This window comes from Triticum aestivum, chromosome 3D, assembly GCF_018294505.1.
Source record: "Triticum aestivum cultivar Chinese Spring chromosome 3D, IWGSC CS RefSeq v2.1, whole genome shotgun sequence".
NCBI classification, from domain to species: Eukaryota; Viridiplantae; Streptophyta; class Magnoliopsida; order Poales; family Poaceae; genus Triticum; species Triticum aestivum.
This window is the reverse complement of record NC_057802.1, coordinates 276,164,818-276,184,073: the sequence shown is the minus strand read 5'-3', so window position 1 is coordinate 276,184,073 and position 19,256 is coordinate 276,164,818. Positions and strand designations below refer to the sequence as shown.

Sequence of the window (19,256 nt, the reverse complement as noted above, 5' to 3'; positions counted from 1 at the left end):
TCAGTCGCCCGTAGCGTTTCAACGCGTGGTGGACCCAAACCCAGGCAGATGTGTGCCTTGAAATAATCATCATACATGACCCGATGACCATGTTTAATCTATGTCGGAATCAATCAGATTTCGCCGGTTCACCTAGAATAAATTTCACTTTTTTATTAACAAATCTATTTTCTCTTATGCACAGGACAGGCGAACATCATCACATCACAGTGGTATACAAGCTTTTCACACAGAGTTGCGCCGAATTAATCTAGAACTTGTCTATTGAAACACCGTCCCTGACAACCTCATAGGCGTCGCGATTCCGGGTCTTGTTCAAGCCTGCGCAGAAATGCACCTTGGAGGCTTCCGTCCTGACGGCGGTCACCTTTATCCAGATGAGGATCTTGGTCTTGATGCCCTCCACCTCCGACAGCTTCCCCTTGTTGAGTTTGCCGGTCACGCAGGTGAAGAACCGGAGCACCAACGAATCCTTGTAGCCAACCTCGCACGCCGACGCGATGTGCACCGTGAGCTTCTTTGTCTCCTCGTCAAACTCGTAATTGGTCGCGTCTTGTGGGAAGAGGCCCATTGGAAGGTCGTATTCCTTTAGGAGTTGAGGCAATGGTTTCTGCATTTTTCCTGAAACCAAAATGGTTGGTTACTTTCTTGCTCGCATGGCCACACAGACCGAGGGAGATGAAATCATGCGTAGTGTGCCTTTTGAACCAGGATTAGCAAAGCTAGGGAAGGGTACCTTACCTTTTATTTTGTTTACCATCCATTTGGCTCCATCTCCCATGCTGCTTGATATACTCTGAATCAAAATAGCAAATGGTTTATGGAGTCAGCAACTCAGCACACAAGAAAGAAAAAGGAACTCCTTACTAGTTCCCATTACCTGGAGACATAGCAAGCAAAAGCCACCCAACACAGAATCTTATGGAACCAAGATATTTATGCAAGGCTTTATTCACTCGAATGCTGCATGGTCAGGGAGGTGAGGTCGGCATCCATAACAGGACAACAACATTCTACTCCTTCCGTTCCTAAATATAAATTTTTCTAGAGATTTTAATATAAACTATATATGGATGTATATAGACATAGTTTAGAGTGTAGATTCATTCATTTTGCTCCCTATGTAGTTCATATTGGAATCTCTAGAAAAAATTATATTTAGAAACCGAGGAAGTAAATGACAACACAGAACACAAATACACAATAGCTCTGATCTATCTCAAGTCAGACCGTTCTTCATCCTGCAAGTAAAGGCCCTACACATATGGGCTACCAATGCAAGGAGGGTATTTCAGAGGGCAGCTTGAGCTGATTAATCCCATCGGATACAGCAGGGGAGAGTATTTGACAAAAAACTACTACATTAGGGGTTCCCGTCCCACTGAACTACCGCATTAAAAAAAATGACTGATAACTACCAATTTTTTTAATTTTGTGACTAAAAACTACCACTTTTGAAAAATGCCCAGTTTAGACGATTTAAACGTGTTTATGACAGGCAGAACCCACCCGTCAAGGCTGACATGGCGGCAAAGTCAACTACGTTTGTTTTGACCGTCAGGTTAACCGTTATGACAGGTGGGGCCCACATCAACCTTCTTCTTCCTCCTCTCACTCTCTTTGGCATTTCAACAAACACCTTATGTGCATGGGAGGAGAGCAGGTGAGCTCCGGCCCACCACGAACGCGAGCATGCTCATCCAGCTGCTCCTGTGTCGATTGGGAGGAGCGGGTGAGGAAGCCAGGTACATTCCGCGTCGGTGGAGCTGAGCACGAGCGCCGGGTCCACGTCGCCGGCCGACTTGGTGGTGCGGGTGGTGCTCTGGAGCAGTGTCGTCGAGGTGTACGCGGGCGTGGCTGCACCCAGCGGCGCTACTCGTCCTCCACCTAGCGTACTCGCCAGCAAGCTCGCGACGCAGGCCGCCTGCGCCACGCTCCACGGCGACCGGCCGCGCTCGCTCTCCGAGCTAGTCCGCGGCACGCCCCGGCCCGTGCCCTCTTCACCGGCGCCGCACTGGTCGCCGCCGCGGAGCCCGCGTCCACGGCCGTCCCTGTTGGGAATCGTAGCATAATTTAAAATTTTCCTACGCTCACCAAGATGCATCTATGGAGTCTACTAGCAACGAGGGGAAGGGAGTGCATCTACATACCCTTGTAGATCGCGAGCGGAAGCGTTCCAATGAACGTGGATGACGGAGTCGTACTCGCCGTGATCCAAATCACCGATGACCGAGTGCCGAACGTACGGCACCTCCGCGTTCAACACACGTACGGTGCAGCGACGTCTCCTCCTTCTTGATCCAGCAAGGGGAGAGGAGAGGTTGATGGAGATCCAACAGCACGACGGCGTGGTGGTGGATGCAGCGGCTCTCTGGCAGGGCTTCGCAAGCTTCTGCGAGAGAGAGAGAGAGAGGTGTTGCATGGGAGGAGGGAGGCGCCCAAGGCTTAGATGTTGCTGCCCTCCCTTCCCCCCACTATATATAGGGCCAAGGGAGAGGGGGGGCGCAGCCTTGCCCCTTCCTCCAAGGAAGGGTGCGGCCAGGGGGGAGTCCTTCCCCCCCAAGGCACCTCGGAGGTGCCTTCCCCCTTTAGGACTCTCCCTTTTTTTCTTATCTCTTGCGCATGGGCCTCTTGGGGCTGGTGCCCTTGGCCCATATAGGCCAAGGCGCACCCCTTACAGCCCATGTGCCCCCCCGGGGCTGGTGGACCCCCTTGGTGGACCCCCGGACCCCTTTCGGCACTCCCGGTACAATACCGATAAAGCGCGAAACTTTTCCGGCGACCAAAATAAGACTTCCCATATATAAATCTTTACCTCCGGACCATTCCGGAACCTCTCGTGACGTCCGGGATCTCATCCGGGACTCCGAACAACTTTCGGGTTTCCGCATACATATATCTCTACAACCCTAGCGTCACCGGACCTTAAGTGTGTAGACCCTACGGGTTCGGGAGACATGCAGACATGACCGAGACGCCTCTCCGGTCAATAACCAACAGTGGGATCTGGATACCCATGTTGGCTCCCACATGTTCCACGATGATATCATCGGATGAACCACGGTGTCGAGGATTCAATCAATCCGTATGCAATTCCCTTTGTCAATCGGTATGTTACTTGCCCGAGATTCGATCGTCGGTATCCCAATACCTTGTTCAATCTCGTTACCGGCAAGTCTCTTTACTCGTACCGCAATGCATGATCCCGTGACTAACGCCTTAGTCACATTGAGCTCATTATGATGATGCATTACCGAGTGGGCCCAGAGATACCTCTCCGTCACACGGAGTGACAAATCCCAGTCTCGATCCGTGCCAACCCAACAGACACTTTCGGAGATACCCGTAATGCACCTTTATAGTCACCCAGTTACGTTGTGACGTTTGGCACACCCAAAGCACTCCTACGGTATCCGGGAGTTGCACGATCTCATGGTCTAAGGAAAAGATACTTGACATTAGAAAAGCTCTAGCAAACGAAACTACACGATCTTTTATGCTATGCTTAAGTTGGGTCTTGTCCATCACATCATTCTCCTAATGATGTGATCCCGTTATCAATGACATCCAACGTCCATAGTCAGGAAACCATGACTATCTGTTGATCAACGAGCTAGTCAATCTAGAGGCTTACTAGGGACAGGTTGTGGTCTATGTATTCACACATGTATTACGATTTCCGGATAATACAATTATAGCATGAATAATAGACAATTACCATGAACAAAGAAATATAATAATAACCATTTATTATTGCCTCTAGGGCATATTTCCAACAGTCTCCCACTTGCACTAGAGTCAATAATCTAGTTCACATCACCATGTGATTAACACTCACTGGTCACATCACCATGTGACCAACATCTAAAGAGTTTACTAGAGTCAACAATCTAGTTCACATCACTATGTGATTATCACTCAATGTGTTCTGGTTTGGTCATGTTATGCTTGTGAGAGAGGTTATTAGTCAACGGGTCTGAACCTTTCAGAACCGTGTGCTTTACGAATATCTATGTCATCTTGTGGATGCTACCACGCGCTATTTGGAGCCATTTCAAATAATTGCTCTACTATACGAATCCGGTTTACTACTCAGAGTCATCCGGATTAGTGTCAAAGTTCGCATCGACGTAACCCTTTACGACGAACTCCTTTCCACCTCCATAATCGAGAAAATTCCTTAATCCACTAGGTACTAAGGATAAGTTCGACCGCTGTCATGAGATCCTTTCCCGGATCACCATTGTACCCTCTTGACCAACTCATGGCAAGGCACACTACAGGTGCGGTACACAGCATAGCATACTATAGAGCCTACGTCTAAAGCATAGGGGACGACCTTCGTCCTTTCTCTATCTTCTGCTGTGGTCAGGTCTTGAGTCTCACTCAATACTCACACCTTGTAACACAGCCAAGAACTCCTTCTTTGCTGATCTATTTTGAACTCTTTCAAAATCATGTCAAGGTGTGCTGTCTTTTGAAAGTATCATCGGGCGTCTTGATCTATCTCTATGGATCTTGATGCCCAATATGTAAGCAGCTTTATCCAGGTCTTCCTTTGAAAAACTCCTTTCAAACAACCCTTTATGCTTTCCAGAAATTTTACATCATTTCGGATCAACAATATGTCATTCACATATACTTATCAGAAATGTTGTAGCACTCCCACTCACTTTATTGTAAATACAAGTTTCTAACAAACTTTGTATAAACCCAAAAACTTTGATCACCCCATCAAAGCGTATATTCTGACTCCGAGATGCTTGCTCTAATCCATGGAAGGATCGCTGGAGCTAGCATACCTTTTAGCATCCTTAGGATCGACAAAACCTTTCTGATTGTATCACATACAACCTTTCCTTACGAAAACTGGTAAGGAAACTTGTTTTGACATCCATCTGCCAGATTTCATAAATGTAGCTAATGCTAACATGATTCCGACGGACCTAAGCATCGCTACGGATGAGAAAAACTCATCGTAGTCAGCTCCTTGAACTTGTGAAAATACTCTTTGCCACAAGTCGAGCTTCATAGACGGTAACATTACCGTCCATGTCCGTCTTCTTCTTAAAGATCCATTTATCTCAATGGCTTGCCGATCATCGGGCAAGTTCACCAAAGTCCATGCTTTGTTCTGATACATGGATTCTATCTCGGATTTCATGGCCTCGAGCCATTCGTCGGAATATGGGCCCACCATCGCTTCTCCATAGCTCGTAGGTTCATTGTTGTCTAGCAACATGACTTCCAAGACAGGATCACGCATTACTCTAAAGTAGTGCGCATCCTCGTCGTCCTACGAGGTTTGGTAGTGACTTGATCCGAAGTTTCATGATCACTATCATAAGCTTCCACTTCAATTGGTGCAGGTGCCACAGGAACAACTTCCTGTGCCCTGCTACATACTAGTTGAAGCGACGGTTCAATAACCTTATCAAGTCTCCACCATCCTCCCACTCAATTCTTTCGAGAGAAACTTTTCCTCGAGAAAGGACTCGTTTCTAGAAGCAATTACTTTTGCTTCCAGATCTGAAATAGGAGGTATACCCAACTGTTTTTGGGTATTCTATGAAGATGCATTTATCCGCTTTGGGTTCGAGCTTATCAGCCTGAAACTTTTTCACATAAGCATCGCAGCCCCAAAATTTTAAGAAACGACAACTTAGGATTCTATAAACGGTGTCGTCTCAACGGAATTGCGTGGTGACCCTTTTAAAGTGAATGCGGTTGTCTCTAATGCCTAACCCACAAACGATAGTGGTAATTTGATAAGAAACATCATGGTATGCACCATATCCAATAGGGTGCAGTTATGATGTTCGGACACACCATCACACTATGGTGTTCCTGGCGGTATTAATTGTGAAACACTTTCCACAATGTCTCAATTGTGTGCCAAACTCGTAACTCAGATATCTCTATGATCATATCATAGACATTTTATCCTCTTGTCACGACGATCTTCAACTTCACTCTGAAATTACTTGAATCTTTCAATAATTCAGACTTGTGTTTCATCAAGTAAATACACTCAACATCTACTCAAATCATCTTTGAAGTAAGAACATAACGATATCCACTGCATGCCTCAGCACTCATTGGACTGTGTACATCAAAATGTATTACTTCCAATAAGTTGCTCTCTTGTTCCATCTTACTGAAAACGAGGACATTCAGTCATTTTGCCCATGTGGTATGATTTGCATGTCTTAAGTGATTCATAATCAAGTGAGTCCAAACGATCCATCTGTATGGAGTTTCTTCATGCATATATACCAATAGACATGGTTCGCATGTCTCAATCTTTTCAAAAACGAGTGAGTCCAAAGATCCATCTACATGGAGCTTCTTCATGCGTTCTATACCAATATGACTCAAGTTGCAGTGCCACAAGTATGTGGTACTATCATTACTATTTTATATCTTTTGGCACGAACATGTGTATCACTACGATCGAGATTCATTTTAGGTGCAAGACCATTGAAGGTATTATTCAAATAAACAGAGTAACCATTATTCTCCTTAAATGAATAACCGTTTTGCGGTAAATATAATCCAATCATGTTCACCGCAAACACCAAATCTCGATGGTAGAGGGAGCATGCGATGCTTGATCACATCAACCTTGGAAACACTTCCAACACATATCGTCATCTCACCTTTAGCTAGTCTCCATTTATTCCGCAGCTTTTATTTCGAGTTACTAACACTTAGCAACCGAACCAGTATCTAATACCCTGGTGCTGCTAGGAGTACTAGTAAAGTACACATTCATATAACGTATATCCAATATACTTCTGTCGACCTTGCCTGCCTTCTCATCTACCAAGTATCTAGGGTAGTACTGCTTCAGTGACCGTTCCTCTCATTACAGAAGCACTTAGTCTCGGGTTTGGGTTCAACCTTGGGATTCTTCACTAGAGCAGCAAACGACTTGCTGTTTCATGAAGTATCCCTTTTGCCCTTGCCCTTCTTAAACTAGTGGTTTTACTAACCATCAACAATTGATGCTCCTTCTTGATTTCTACTCTCGCGGTGTCAAGCATCGCGAATAGCTCAAGGATCATCATAATTATCCTTGATATGTTATAGTTCATCACGAAGCTCTACTAGCTTGGTGGTAGTGACTATGGAGAACTATCACTATCTCATCTGGGAGATTAACTCCCACTCGATTCAAGCGATTGTGGCACTCAGACAATCTGAGCACACGCTCAACGATTGAGCTTTTCTCCCTTAGTTTGCTGGCTTAAGAAACTTGTCAGAGGTCTCATACCTCTTGACGTGGGCACTAGTCTGAAATCCCAATTTCAGTCTTCGGAACATCTCACATGTTCTGCGACGTTTCAAAAACGTCTTTGGTGCCACAATTCTAAACCGCACTGAACTATCACGTAGTCATCAAAGCGTCGTCTGTAGATGTTCTGTAGATGTTACGAAACATCTGACATACGACGCTGAGGTTCAGCACACCGAGCGGTGCATTAAGGACATAAGCCTTCTGTGCAGCAATGAGGACAATCCTCAGTTTATGGACCCAGTCCGCATAATTGCTACTACCAACTTTCAACTAAATTTTCTCTAGGAACATATCTTAACCAGTAGAACTAAAGCGCAAGCTATGACATAATTTGCAAATACCTTTTTGACTATGTTCATGATAATGAAGTTCATCTGATTATGAACTCCCACTCAGATAGACATCCCTCTAGTCATCTAAGTGAAACATGATCCGAGTTTAACTAGGCCGTGTCCGATCATCACGTGAGACGGACTAGTCAAGATCGGTGAACATCTCCATGTTGATCGTATCTTCTATATGACTCATGCTCGACCTTTCGGTCCTCCGTGTTCCGAGGCCATGTCTGTACATGCTAGGCTCGTCAAGTCAACCTAAGTGTATTGCGTGTGTTCCGAGGCCATGTCTGTACATGCTAGGCTCGTCAACACCCGTTGTATTCGAACGTAAGAATCTATCACACCCGATCATCACGTGGTGCTTCGAAACGACGAACCTTCGCAACGGTGCACAGTTAGGGTGAACACTTTCTTGAAATTATTATAAGGGATCATCTTACTTACTACCGTCGTACTAAGCAAATAAGATGCAAAAACATGATAAACATCACATGCAATCAAATAGTGACATGATATGGCCAATATCATTATGCTCCTTTGATCTCCATCTTCGGGGCACCATGATCATCTTTGTCACCGGCATGACACCATGATCTCTATCATCATGATCTCCATCATTGTGTCTTCATGAAGTCGTCACGCCAACGATTACTTCTACTTCTATGGCTAACGCGTTTAGCAACAAAGTAAAGTAATTTACATGGCGTTATTCAATGACACGCAGGTCATACAAAATAATAAAGACAACTCCTATGGCTCCTGCCGGTTGTCATACTCATCGACATGCAAGTCGTGATTCCTATTACAAGAATATGATCAATCTCATACATCATATATATCATTCATCACATCTTCTGGCCATATCACATCACATAGCACTTGCTGCAAAAACAAGTTAGACGTCCTCTAATTGTTGTTGCAAGTTTTTACGTGGTTTGTAGGTTTCTAGCAAGAACGTTTCTTACCTACGTATGACCACAACATGATTTGCCAATTTCTATTTACCCTTCATAAGGACCCTTTTCATCGAATCTGTTCCGACTAAAGTAGGAGAGACAGACACCCGCTAGCCACCTTATGCAACTAGTGCATGTCAGTCGGTGGAACCTGTCTCACGTAAGAGTACGTGTAAGGTCGGTCCGGGCCGATTCATCCTACAATGCTGCCGAAACAAGAAAAGACTAGTAGCGGCAAGAAGAATTGGCAAACTCAACGCCCACAACTTCTTTGTGTTCTACTCGTGCATAGTAACTACGCATAGACCTGGCTCATGATGCCACTGTTGGGAATCGTAGCATAATTTAAAATTTTCCTACGCTCACCAAGATGCATCTATGGAGTCTACTATCAACGAGGGGAAGGGAGTGCATCTACATACCCTTGTAGATCGCGAGCGGAAGCGTTCCAATGAACGTGGATGACGGAGTCGTACTCGCCGTGATCCAAATCACCGATGACCGAGTGCCGAACGTACGGCACCTCCGCGTTCAACACACGTACGGTGCAGCGACGTCTCCTCCTTCTTGATCCAGCAAGGGGAGAGGAGAGGTTGATGGAGATCCAACAGCACGACGGCGTGGTGGTGGATGCAGCGGCTCTCTGGCAGGGCTTCGCAAGCTTCTGCGAGAGAGAGAGAGAGGTGTTGCATGGGAGGAGGGAGGCGCCCAAGGCTTAGATGTTGCTGCCCTCCCTTCCCCCCACTATATATAGGGCCAAGGGAGAGGGGGGGCGCAGCCTTGCCCCTTCCTCCAAGGAAGGGTGCGGCCAGGGGGGAGTCCTTCCCCCCCAAGGCACCTCGGAGGTGCCTTCCCCCTTTAGGACTCTCCCTTTTTTTCTTATCTCTTGCGCATGGGCCTCTTGGGGCTGGTGCCCTTGGCCCATATAGGCCAAGGCGCACCCCTTACAGCCCATGTGCCCCCCCGGGGCTGGTGGACCCCCTTGGTGGACCCCCGGACCCCTTTCGGCACTCCCGGTACAATACCGATAAAGCGCGAAACTTTTCCGGCGACCAAAATAAGACTTCCCATATATAAATCTTTACCTCCGGACCATTCCGGAACCTCTCGTGACGTCCGGGATCTCATCCGGGACTCCGAACAACTTTCGGGTTTCCGCATACATATATCTCTACAACCCTAGCGTCACCGGACCTTAAGTGTGTAGACCCTACGGGTTCGGGAGACATGCAGACATGACCGAGACGCCTCTCCGGTCAATAACCAACAGCGGGATCTGGATACCCATGTTGGCTCCCACATGTTCCACGATGATATCATCGGATGAACCACGGTGTCGAGGATTCAATCAATCCGTATGCAACTCCCTTTGTCAATCGGTATGTTACTTGCCCGAGATTCGATCGTCAGTATCCCAATACCTTGTTCAATCTCGTTACCGGCAAGTCTCTTTACTCGTACCGCAATGCATGATCCCGTGACTAACGCCTTAGTCACATTGAGCTCATTATGATGATGCATTACCGAGTGGGCCCAGAGATACCTCTCCGTCACACGGAGTGACAAATCCCAGTCTCGATCCGTGCCAACCCAACAGACACTTTCGGAGATACCCGTAATGCACCTTTATAGTCACCCAGTTACGTTGTGACGTTTGGCACACCCAAAGCACTCCTACGGTATCCGGGAGTTGCACGATCTCATGGTCTAAGGAAAAGATACTTGACATTGGAAAAGCTCTAGCAAACGAAACTACACGATCTTTTATGCTATGCTTAAGTTGGGTCTTGTCCATCACATCATTCTCCTAATGATGTGATCCCGTTATCAATGACATCCTATGTCCATAGTCAGGAAACCATGACTATCTGTTGATCAACGAGCTAGTCAACTAGAGGCTTACTAGGGACAGGTTGTGGTCTATGTATTCACACATGTATTACGATTTCCGGACAATACAATTATAGCATGAATAAAAGACTATTATCATGAACACAGAAATATAATAATAACCATTTATTATTGCCTCTAGGGCATATTTCCAACAGATCGTATCTTCTATACGACTCATGCTCGACCTTTCGGTCCTCCGTGTTCCGAGGCCATGTCTGTACATTCTAGGCTCGTCAAGTCAACCTAAGTGTATTGCGTGTGTTCCGAGGCCATGTCTGTACATGCTAGGCTCGTCAACACCCGTTGTATTCGAACGTTAGAATCTATCACACCCGATCATCACGTGGTGCTTCGAAACAACGAACCTTCGCAACGGTGCACAGTTAGGGTGAACACTTTCTTGAAATTATTATAAGGGATCATCTTACTTACTACCGTCGTTCTAAGCAAATAAGATGCAAAAACATGATAAACATCACATGCAATCAAATAGTGACATGATATGGCCAATATCATCATGCTCCTTTGATCTCCATCTTCGGGGCACCATGATCATCTTCGTCACCGGCATGACACCATGATCTCCATCATCATGATCTCCATCATTGTGTCTTCATGAAGTCGTCACGCCAACGATTACTTCTACTTCTATGGCTAACTCGTTTAGCAACAAAGTAAAGTAATTTACATGGCGTTATTCAATGACACGCAGGTCATACAAAATAATAAAGACAACTCCTATGGCTCCTGCCGGTTGTCATACTCATCGACATGCAAGTCGTGATTCCTATTACAAGAATATGATCAATCTCATACATCATATATATCATTCATCACATCTTCTGGCCATATCACATCACATAGCACTTGCTGCAAAAACAAGTTAGACGTCCTCTAATTGTTGTTGCAAGTTTTTACGTGGTTTGTAGGTTTCTAGCAAGAACGTTTCTTACCTACGTATGACCACAACGTGATTTGCCAATTTCTATTTACCCTTCATAAGGACCCTTTTCATCGAATCTGTTCCGACTAAAGTAGGAGAGACAGACACCCGCTAGCCACCTTATGCAACTAGTGCATGTCAGTCGGTGGAACCTGTCTCACGTAAGAGTACGTGTAAGGTCGGTCCGGGCCGATTCATCCTACAATGCCGCCGAAACAAGAAAAGACTAGTAGCGGCAAGAAGAATTGGCAAACTCAACGCCCACAACTTCTTTGTGTTCTACTCGTGCATAGTAACTACGCATAGACCTGGCTCATGATGCCACTGTTGGGAATCGTAGCATAATTTAAAATTTTCCTACGCTCACCAAGATGCATCTATGGAGTCTACTAGCAACGAGGGGAAGGGAGTGCATCTACATACCCTTGTAGATCGCGAGCGGAAGCGTTCCAATGAACGTGGATGACGGAGTCGTACTCGCCGTGATCCAAATCACCGATGACCGAGTGCCGAACGTACGGCACCTCCGCGTTCAACACACGTACGGTGCAGCGACGTCTCCTCCTTCTTGATCCAGCAAGGGGAGAGGAGAGGTTGATGGAGATCCAACAGCACGACGGCGTGGTGGTGGATGCAGCGGCTCTCTGGCAGGGCTTCGCAAGCTTCTGCGAGAGAGAGAGAGGTGTTGCATGGGAGGAGGGAGGCGCCCAAGGCTTAGATGTTGCTGCCCTCCCTTCCCCCCACTATATATAGGGCCAAGGGAGAGAGGGGGGCGCAGCCTTGCCCCTTCCTCCAAGGAAGGGTGCGGCCAGGGGGGAGTCCTTCCCCCCCAAGGCACCTCGGAGGTGCCTTCCCCCTTTAGGACTCTCCCTTTTTTTCTTATCTCTTGCGCATGGGCCTCTTGGGGCTGGTGCCCTTGGCCCATATAGGCCAAGGCGCACCCCTTACAGCCCATGTGCCCCCCCGGGGCTGGTGGACCCCCTTGGTGGACCCCCGGACCCCTTTCGGCACTCCCGGTACAATACCGATAAAGCGCGAAACTTTTCCGGCGACCAAAATAAGACTTCCCATATATAAATCTTTACCTCCGGACCATTCCGGAACCTCTCGTGACGTCCGGGATCTCATCCGGGACTCCGAACAACTTTTGGGTTTCCGCATACATATATCTCTACAACCCTAGCGTCACCGGACCTTAAGTGTGTAGACCCTACGGGTTCGGGAGACATGCAGACATGACCGAGACGCCTCTCCGGTCAATAACCAACAGCGGGATCTGGATACCCATGTTGGCTCCCACATGTTCCACGATGATATCATCGGATGAACCACGGTGTCGAGGATTCAATCAATCCGTATGCAATTCCCTTTGTCAATCGGTATGTTACTTGCCCGAGATTCGATCGTCGGTATCCCAATACCTAGTTCAATCTCGTTACCGGCAAGTCTCTTTACTCGTACCGCAATGCATGATCCCGTGACTAACGCCTTAGTCACATTGAGCTCATTATGATGATGCATCACCGAGTGGGCCCAGAGATACCTCTCCGTTTACACGGAGTGACAAATCCCAGTCTCGATCCGTGCCAACCCAACAGACACTTTCGGAGATACCCGTAATGCACCTTTATAGTCACCCAGTTACGTTGTGACGTTTGGCACACCCAAAGCACTCCTACGGTATCCGGGAGTTGCACGATCTCATGGTCTAAGGAAAAGATACTTGACATTGGAAAAGCTCTAGCAAACGAAACTACACGATCTTTTATGCTATGCTTAGGATTGGGTCTTGTCCATCACATCATTCTCCTAATGATGTGATCCCGTTATCAATGACATCCAATGTCCATAGTCAGGAAACCATGACTATCTGTTGATCAACGAGCTAGTCAACTAGAGGCTTACTAGGGACAGGTTGTGGTCTATGTATTCACACATGTATTACGATTTCCGGACAATACAATTATAGCATGAATAATAAACAATTACCATGAACAAAGAAATATAATAATAACCATTTATTATTGCCTCTAGGGCATATTTCCAACAGTCCCGGCGTATTATCCCAACTCCTGATACCGGTACAGCTGGAGTCACTCTGACACCGGCGGCATGGAGTCGTTCGTGCAGGGCGTCGTGTTGTTCGTCTTCGTCGCCACGCTCCTCTTCCGCCTGGTCTTCCTGGTCGTCATTGCCGCGTCGGTGACGGCGGCGGCAGAGGAAGCCGACGGCGGCGGTGGCGGCGTGGCCACTCATCTCCAGCGCGCGTGGCGGTCATGACCGCAGCGGCAAGCTGGAAGGAGGCGGCCGTGCAGTTGGTCGTGGTGAGCGTCGTGCTGGAGGTCGCTCTTCCCCTTGTCGTCGCCTCCTTCCCTTAGATGTACAGAAGGTGCTTGTTGAAATGCCCGAGAGAGACACAGGAGGAGGAAGGTTGATGATGACATGTGGGCCCCACCTATCATAGCAGTCAACTTGACGGTCAAAACAAACGGAGTTGACTGGGCCGCCACGTCAACCCTGATGGGTGGGCCTCGTTTGTCATAATCGCGTTTAAATCGTCTAAACGGGCCATTTTTTAAAAGTGGTACTAGTTTTTAGTCACAAAATTAGAAAATTTTGATAGTTATCGGTCATTTTTTTAAATGTGGTAGTTCAGTGGGACGGAAACCCCTAATGTGGTAGTTTTTTGTCAAATACTCCAGCAGGGGAACTCGCAAAAAAGAAGAAGGATACAGCAGGGGACAATCATTGAGAAGCCCGGAGCCAGATTTCAGTCAGTCAGTACATGATGCATGCATGCATGTTTAGAACGAATGATTCGGACCAGGTGCGAAATCGAATTGAAGAAGTTTAAAGAAATCTAGAGAAAGGGGAGGAGGGGACTGACATTGAGGTCGTCGCCGACGTTTCTCATCTCCTTGCTGGCCTGCTGGTTGAACAAGTACCCGCCTGCCTTCCCCATTATCTGATCCATGGTCAAGGATCAAATCACTGGTCCTGTTGGCCAGAAATTCCCCTTTCGCTGATCGGAAATGTCGGGAAATCGATTTCTCCGTCGTCTTCCACCTTTGGTACCGTCGTCACTCGTCAATTTTAGTGCGAGGGATGTTGCACAATAAGCTAGGATAGCTAGCATGCCGTTTTCAGTTTCAGACTCGCGTTAGCTTTCTTCAGTTAAAGTTTCAGTTAGTGTCTTTCATCAGGTTAGTTAGCTGCTCCCGCGAGACGCGTTCTGTGCGATCCGCGGACCGATCGTAGGGCGTCGTGGACCGAGTGCTCGATCGTGGGATGGCACGATCCAGTCGGGGCGCAGGATCCGCGGCACGTTTACTTCTGTTGAGGAATAAAAGGAAGGAAAACAGAAAAGCAGCTCAGTTTTATCGCTGCGCAAAATCTCTCGTGTGTGTTGGTTTTCAGGGAGTTGAAAGGCGACAAGTGGCATCAGAGCCATGTCAAGGACGCCGGCGGCCGCGGCGAGGACGTCCGCGGGCGGCGCAGGGCGTTCGGAGACCCCTCCACGTCTGCGTGCTCCGTCCCAGGATCGGGGACGAACTCGCCGCCGCGGCGACATGACTGTGCAGCCGGTGGTGCAGCCGGCGACCTCCTCAGGCGCACTCCCAATGCTGACGCGTACAAATTACGCAGAGTGGGCTCTGCTCATGAAGGTATACCTTCAGGCCCATGGCTGGTGGGGAGCGGTCTCGCACGGTGACGTCTCCTACCACCACGAGCGCAATGCGATGATCACCATCCTGCGCGGCCTCCCCTCGGATGTGCTGCTCGCGGTGGGCGAGAAGGAGACCGCCAAGGAGGCGTGGGACGCCATCGCTCTGCAGCGTCTCGGTGCCACGCGTGTGCGCGAGGCCAACGCGCAGAAACTCCGGCGTGACTTCAAGGGCATCAGCTTCCGCGACGGGGAGACGATCGACGATTTCTCGCTCCGCCTGTCAGGGATCGTCATCGGCCTGCGCGCCCTTGGCGACACCGTGGAAGAATCAAAGGTAGTGGCCAAGTTTTTGCGCGTGGTTCCATCCCAGTTCGCGCAGGTGGCGATCGCGATCGAGACGCTGCTGGACATTAGTACGCTCTCCCTGGACGAGGTCACCGGCAGGCTGCGCGTCGTGCAGGACCGCCTCGACGACGCGCATGGCGGCAGCAGCAGCCAAGGTGGGCGGCTGCTTCTCACTCGGGAGGAGTGGCAGGCCAGAGAACTGCAACCTCGCGTCTCGGGCGGCAACACCAACCGTCGCAAGGGCGGCGGCCGTGGCCGAGGAAGGGGCCACGGTGGCGGACGTGGTGCCGCGCGTGGCGCCGTTAGTGGCGCGGACTACCCCGACAAGAGCGGCGGGGACAAGGAGAAGTGTCGATACTGCGGCTTCAAGGGGCACTGGGCGCGCGACTGCAGAAAGAAGAAGAGGGAGGAGGACGCCCTCCTTGCCCAGGCCGATGAGGAGGCCGATCCGGAGCTGTTGCTCGCCGAGGTGGTCGAGATCGTACGTCCCACTCAGGCAGGCAGCAGCGTCGCGGCGCTGGCTCCGGCGGCAAAACCCACGGCACTCATCGTGGGCCACTGCAATCGGCCACACGCCACGGTCTTCCTGAACGAGGAGCAGGCGAACGTCGCTCCGGCCGCCGAGGACGCTGCGCTGGACCCAATGTGGTTCCTGGACACTGGCGCGTCCAACCACATGACTGGAGATCGCACGGCCTTCGCCGAACTCAATGCCGCGATCACCGGATCCGTGCGGTTCGGTGATGGGTCAGTGGTACGTATCGAGGGGCGCGGCACAGTCGCCTTCACCATCGACGGGGGAGCTCAGCGCGCCCTCATGGACGTGTACTACATCCCCAGGCTCAAGAGCAGCGTCGTCAGCCTCGGGCATCTCGACGAGAACGGCTGCGACATCAACACGCGCCACGATGTCCTCACTGTCCGCGATCGACGCGGCGCCCTCATCTTCAAGGTAAAACGGTCCCAAAATCATTTGTACAAGGTTCACATCCACCCTGTTCGTCCGGCTTGTCTTGCCACGCGCGCGGACAGCGTGTCATGGCGCTGGCACGCCCGCTTCGGTCACCTGCACGTCGACGCACTGCAGCGGATGGCGCGGGCAAGTATGGTGCAGGGGCTGCCGGGCATTGAGTCTTCGAGGGAGCTCTGCCAGGCGTGCCTCGCCGGCAAACAACGCCGAGCGCCATTTCCCCAGACGGCCAAGTTCAGAGCGGAGACTCCTCTCGACCTCGTTCACGCAGACCTGTGCGGGGCAATCACGCCAGCAACACCAGGAGGGCGGCGCTACTTCCTGCTTCTGGTGGACGACCACAGTCGCTATATGTGGCTCACCCTGCTGTCTAGCAAGGATGAGGCAGGCATCGCCATCAAGAGGTTCCAGGCGCGTGCTGAGGTGGAGGCACGACGCAAGCTGGGCACGCTGCGCACTGACCGCGGCGGAGAGTTCACGTCCTCGTCACTGGCCGAGCACTTCGCCGCCACCGGAGTTCAACGTCACCTCACAGCGCCGTACTCGCCGCAGCAGAACGGCGTTGTCGAGAGGCGCAATCAGACGGTGGTGGGCATGGCGAGGAGCATGATGAAGGCCAAGGGCATGCCAGACTACTTCTGGGGAGAGGCGGTGACTACGGCCGTCTATCTCCTGAACCGCGCGTTCACTCGCAGCGTGGACGGTGCAACCCCGTACGAGCTTTGGCACGGCAAGAAACCGGAGGTGAGTCACCTGCGAGTTTTTGGGTGTGTGGCTCACGTCAAGAACGCGCGGCCCAACCTCAAGAAACTGGACGATCGAAGCACGCCCATGGTGCTCATCGGCTACGAGCCCGGCACCAAGGCGTACAGGGTCTACGACCCGACGAGTCGCCGCGTGCATGTGTCCCGCAACATCGTGTTCGACGAGAACGCGAGCTGGGAATGGAGCGGCGAGGCAACAGGCACGGGCGGCACGTTCATCGTCGACTTCGCCTCATATGGTGACCATGAGGGGGACAGCGCTGCACTGGTCAGCCCGTCGCCATCGGCGCCGCCCGGAGCTGCTGCGGGGTCGCCCGCTCCTACCACAGCGACACCCACCCACGATAACTCTGCAGCAGATTCACCAGCGACGGGAAGCGCGCCACCTGCCCATCCAGTCTGGCAGGACGTGCAGTACGCGACCCCGCCGCCCTTCGAGCTGGACATGTTCGACGACGACGACAACCCCGACGCCGTGCACCGTTTCCGTCGCATGGATGATGTGCTCGCGCACGACGCGGCCAAGGGCGGGAGGGCAGAGCACCTGCTCCTGCGGCCCGAAGGAGAGCCGGTGACGTTCGCAGAGGCCGAGCCCCATGCGGCATGGCGGGCGGCGATGATGGAGGAAATGGCGTGCATCGAGTCTAACCAGACTTGGTCCCCGTGTGATTTGCCAGCAGGTCATCGGCCTATTGGATTGAAGTGGGTCTTCAAGGAGAAGCGGAACGCCGCCGGCGAGGTGATCAAGCACAAGGCTCGCCTCGTGGCGAAGGGCTTTGTGCAGTGCGCCGGCATTGACTTCGAGGAAGTGTTTGCGCCGGTGGCTCGGCTCGACTCCGTACGCGTACTTCTCGCCGTAGCGGCACAGGAGCGCTGGGAGGTGCACCACCTTGATGTCAAGTCAGCCTTTCTCAACGGCGAACTTGAGGAGGAGGTATACGTGGTGCAGCCCCCCGGTTTCGAACTCGCCAGTGCAGCGAACAAGGTGCTCCGGCTACACAAAGCACTCTACGGACTGCGTCAAGCGCCGCGGGCCTGGTATGCAAAACTTGACAGTAGTCTCCATGCCCTCGGCTTTGAGAAATGTCCGTCCGAGCACGCCGTGTACACTCGCACCGGAGCCGGTGGCCGTCTCCTTGTCGGCGTATACGTGGACGACCTGATCGTCACTGGTGCGTCCACAACGGCTGTCGTGGAGTTCAAGCAGGAGATGATGTCTCTCTTCAAGATGAGTGACTTAGGCTTGCTGAGTTACTACCTCGGCATCGAAGTGACTCAGCGGCCGGGGCAAATCTTCATCGCGCAGTCGTCCTACGCCGGCAAGCTACTGGAGAAAGCCGGCATGGAGGATTGCCATCCCGTGGCCACTCCGATGCAGCCACGGCTCAAGCTAAGCCGGAAGGCCGGTGGGGAGCGCGTGGACGGCACGCATTTCAGGAGTGTGGTGGGGAGCCTCCGCTACCTCACCCACACTCGACCGGACATCACCTACGCCGTCGGCTACGTCAGCAGGTTCATGGAGGAGCCGACAAGCGAACACTGGGCCGCCGTGAAGCAGCTGCTGAGATACATCGCCGGCACGCACTAGCTGGGATGTTGCTACACTCGGCAAGCACGCGGCGCGGAACTCGTCGGGTATAGCGACTCAGATCTTGGAGGGGACGTGGATGATCGCAAGAGCACCAGCAGAACCATCTTCTTCCTCGGAGGCAGCCCGGTGTCATGGCAATCTGCCAAGCAAAAGATCGTCGTGCTCTCCTCGTGCGAGGCAGAGTGCGTCGCCGCAGCGGGAGCCGCGTGCCAGGCAATCTGGCTCTGGCGGCTGCTCGGGGAGCTGCTCGGGCGCGTCGACGGCGCCACCAAGCTCTGCATCGACAACAAGTCAGCGATAGCGCTGAGCAAGAATCCTGTCTTCCATGATAGGAGCAAGCACATTGAGCTGCGATATCACTTCCTTCGACAGTGCGTCGACAACAGCAGCATCGACGTCCAGTACGTGCGAACTGGTGACCAGCTCGCCGACATCCTCACGAAAGCTCTTGGACGGATTCAGTTCCAGGAGATGCGCGATCGTGTTGGA

At 50.9% G+C, this 19,256-nt stretch overlaps 1 protein-coding gene across 1 annotated transcript; it reads right to left on the bottom strand.

Annotated features, from left to right (window-relative positions):
• Positions 1-250: 250 nt before the first annotated feature.
• LOC123074505 (uncharacterized protein At5g01610-like) lies at positions 251-14,404 on the bottom strand. Its single transcript, XM_044497327.1, has 3 exons — positions 14,318-14,404; positions 742-796; positions 251-621 (listed from the first exon to the last, which is right to left on the bottom strand). Exons 1-3 carry the CDS (start codon positions 14,402-14,404, stop codon positions 251-253), a joined length of 513 nt encoding a protein of 170 aa, XP_044353262.1.
• Positions 14,405-19,256: the final 4,852 nt, after the last annotated feature.

Coding starts and splice junctions, on each gene's coding strand:
- LOC123074505 (XM_044497327.1), bottom strand. CDS start 14,404: ATGGATCAGATAATGGGGAAGGCAGGCGGGTACTTGTTCAACCAGCAG. Junction 797..14,317: donor ACGTCGGCGACGACCTCAAT/GTCAGTCCCCTC, acceptor ATTTTGATTCAG/AGTATATCAAGCAGCATGGG. Junction 622..741: donor GATGGTAAACAAAATAAAAG/GTAAGGTACCCT, acceptor TTTTGGTTTCAG/GAAAAATGCAGAAACCATTG.